This window comes from Eurytemora carolleeae, unplaced genomic scaffold (genome assembly GCF_000591075.1).
Source record: "Eurytemora carolleeae unplaced genomic scaffold, Eaff_2.0 scaffold39, whole genome shotgun sequence".
Lineage (NCBI taxonomy): Eukaryota > Metazoa > Arthropoda > Copepoda > Calanoida > Temoridae > Eurytemora > Eurytemora carolleeae.
In genome coordinates this window covers 75,678-79,292 of record NW_019396056.1, presented here as the reverse complement: position 1 = coordinate 79,292, position 3,615 = coordinate 75,678, and the positions used below count along the sequence as shown (strand labels likewise).

At 30.8% G+C, this 3,615-nt stretch overlaps 1 protein-coding gene across 1 annotated transcript; it reads left to right on the top strand.

The window, feature by feature from the left end:
- Positions 1-1,296: 1,296 nt before the first annotated feature.
- LOC111707143 (uncharacterized) lies at positions 1,297-3,508 on the top strand. The gene is made up of 5 exons (XM_023480168.1): positions 1,297-1,994; positions 2,191-2,238; positions 2,615-2,654; positions 2,870-2,945; positions 3,403-3,508. Exons 1-5 carry the CDS (start codon positions 1,929-1,931, stop codon positions 3,506-3,508), a joined length of 336 nt encoding a protein of 111 aa, XP_023335936.1. The 5' UTR covers positions 1,297-1,928.
- Positions 3,509-3,615: the final 107 nt, after the last annotated feature.

Below are 3,615 nucleotides of genomic sequence, written 5' to 3'. Positions count from 1 at the left end.
CTAAAATTAAAATTGACTCAGAAAAATCTAGCCGATATAACCACCGCAGTAATTTTTTAATTATCATTTTCTATGAAGAATTTTACAATTACATCAACGTTCAAACATATATACTTCCAGGATGTGACCAACATTTTAAGGTAAAAAAGTCGTCTTTATAAACATTTCAGTTTTTTCACTTAAATTTTTGAGAGTATGTTGTTTGAATTGCAATTTAAATCTCATCAAAAAATCTAAAAAGTACCGATTTCAGCTGATTTGTAAACTGGGAAATTCTGGAAGTTTATGATTGGGAGAAATTAAATTTGTTGTCTTGTGATTGGTCAGTATAGATTTCCCTCATTCTCATTGGTTGTCAGGTTAAATCCTTTTTCACGTATCAGTAATGTCGTCTTTATTAAATTATTATTTAATTAAAGAGTTACCCACAAAAGATGAGATTTCAAAGCCGACCACGGTTCCTGAATACTTAAATTACGATCTTCAGTCTGATACATAGCAGAAAAAACTTATAAATTAAGATAATGATCAGTTATCATCTTTTTATGAATCAAATTTCAATCGATAAAAATTCAATTCTATAGTTAAATAAACCGATTAAAAAATAATTGAAGCGTATCGTATATTTCTTTTTAACTGTCAAAAACTTGTATCTGGATGATCCTCAAGAGAAAAGGCTCGCTGATATCGTTTGCAATATCAATTATTTCCTTCGATCAAGATAGTGTGTATCCTATGTATCCCCCATTTATTAAATAGGTCCTCTAGAACTGGAGTTTACAGATAGAAAATAGGAGAACTAAAGTTTACAGATAGAAAGTTATAGGATAGAACTAGATTTTACAGAAAGAAAGAAGAAGAACTTTAGTTTATAGATAGAAAGTAGAAGAACTGGAGTTTACAGATAGAAATGAGGAGAACTGGGTTTTACAGATAGAGAGTATACAGAACTGGAGTTTACAGGTAGAAAATAGGAGAACTAATAGGATAGAACTAGATTTTACAGAAAGAAAGTAGAAGAACTTAAGTTTATAGATAGAAAGTAGAAGAACTGGAGTTTACAGATAGAAATGAGGAGAACTGGGTTTTACAGATAGAGAGTGTGAGAACTGGAGTTTACAGGTAGAACATATGAGATCTGAAGTTTACAGATAGAAAGCTGAGAACTGGAGTTCACAGATAGAAAGTATAGAAGAACTAGAGTTTACAGACAGAAAGTAGCAGAGAACTAGATTTTACAGATAAAAAGCATAGACATTAGACGAACTGGAGTTTACAGATAGAAAGTTGGAGAACTGGAGTTTGTAAACTTATATTTTTTAAACAAATAAGAAATTGGAACTTACTGCTTTTTGTTCAGTTTTTAGAGGGGCCCAGGGGGTCCTAAACATTTTTTTACGCGCTTACGCGCGCAATCATGGCCCACCCCCTCAGATAATGGTTTAATCCGCCCCTGATAACCGACATGGTTTACAACAAGGCTAAAATACACAAATTAATTGATTAAACGTTGTCGATCCTATTCCACAGTTTTAGAATACATTTGAATAAAATGGTTACGAGTATAAAATAAGCTTCATTTGCAATGCATACATATTTATATACTCAGAGGCGTATTCAGGGAGGGCTATATGTGTGCTTAGCCTTCCCCCTCCCCCCATGGGTCAGTGAAATCTATGATTTTCAGGGGGGGTTTCGGGCCACAAGGGGTGCTGAGCCTCCCCTCAGAGAGAGAAAAATAATTAGCCCCCTACCCCCGCCCCGGGACAAATTCCTGAATAGGCCCCTCTGTATTTATTGTATAAACATCATGGATCATAATTGATTAAAAAACATGAGATGTTTAAATTTAAAATTTAAGATGATATAATCTCAGAGATGATGCTTACCAATGATAAAGATTCAGGATTATTAAGATTTCTGCAGAAATGATGGCTTTAGGTTTTATCATTTCTTCAATTCTTCTTTTCTGTATCCATCCAAGCTCAAATAAGGTGAATGTTTATAATCTGTCTAATTAAACCATATATTTTTTTACATCATTTTTTTTTTTTNAATTTATCTAAAACTTTGGAAGGTGCCAAGAATGTTTCACAAATTATTTCTCGACATACATTAAACCAGAATTTTCTTTTTTATTAATTTTTTTATCTGAAATCATATTTTTACATTTGGTATCCCTTATTTTAGAGCCTTTTTGAATTTTGCTCTGAAGATTCTAATTGTGAAGCAAACCAGGAAAATTTGAATATTTTAATCAAGTTTAAAATTTTAAACAAAAAAACATAAGAAGGTAAAACGTTGACAAACTTTATAAAATTGAAGTTAGTCAAATTTCAACTTTAAATTCACATCATATGTAATATATATGTATTGTTCCTTGTATGATAATTGTACGTATGTGTACATTTGAAATATTCTAGTTCTGATTTGAAATTTATTAATTCTGATTTGAAATTTCTCAATTTTTGATTGACATTTACTAATTTCGGTTTGTTATTTAAAACCTATCTAAACCAATGCTATCATAAAATTAAATTTGTAATTTGTCTATATTGTTTTACGTATTAATTAAATACATCATATCATTTATTTGAATTTGTTCACGGTTCAGTTCTGCGAGCTTGGTAGACATGAGTGCAAGTGCAATAAAGGTATAACTGTAGAAGAGAACTATCAAACCATAATTTAATATTAAGCTGTTAAAAAGCATGGATACAAATAAGAAGTCAAGAGAATCTGCCAATTAAAAAATCTTCTCTTTTATTTATTGTAAACTTGTAATTTCGAAAAAAGCTTGTCAACAATCAAAAGTAAAAAAGTCGTTTTCATTGTATTGATATAATCGTCTACCACTGTATGTGTGAAGGGTCTCGAGTGTGGATGGGAGGATGTATTCAGGCAGTTAAGTATATGGAGGAATGTACCGATGATATGGAGTGCAGGTAATTGTGTACAGTGTACGTACACTGTACATATGTTGTACAAACTCAAATTTTCTAATTAACCTTTGATATTTCAAACTGGGACTATTTGACCTAACAGAGTTCATAGTAATATCAAAGGTCTACAACATTGAGTTGCAAAGATCTAGCATTTGTTTTAAAACACTTTTCCCTTGAGTCTACACAACAAATATTTTAAGATTCAAGAAAAATTCAATAAAAATGAAATATTATTTGAAGTCTAAATAACTTAATAACTCAACATTTTGTTACAATTATTTTTATTCTGTTAAATTGTATTTCTTTTAAACACTATAGCCATTTTATTTTAAATTAAAAATATGTTAGAATTTACATATTTTTGTGGAGCCGCATCAAAATAGAAACTTGTGAATGCATGAAACCATATTTGATATTTACAAGCATGTTAAGAAAGAATTTGATATTTTATATTCAGGTTAACCGACAATAACATGGCTTGCCTACAGGAAGCCAAGTTGGATTCTACTAGATGCAGGTTAGGAAAGAAAATGATAAAAATACAACCCATGATTATCTTATAAATCTTATATATATGACTTGTTTGATGCTTTTTCTGTTTTTTGTTTGTTTGTTTCCAATAAACGTCAGAATGGCTGAACCCATTGGGCCCAAACCAGGGAAGGGAAGG

Coding starts and splice junctions, on each gene's coding strand:
- LOC111707143 (XM_023480168.1), top strand. CDS start 1,929: ATGATGGCTTTAGGTTTTATCATTTCTTCAATTCTTCTTTTCTGTATC. Junction 1,995..2,190: donor TCCATCCAAGCTCAAATAAG/GTGAATGTTTAT, acceptor CCCTTATTTTAG/AGCCTTTTTGAATTTTGCTC. Junction 2,946..3,402: donor ACCGATGATATGGAGTGCAG/GTAATTGTGTAC, acceptor TTTTATATTCAG/GTTAACCGACAATAACATGG.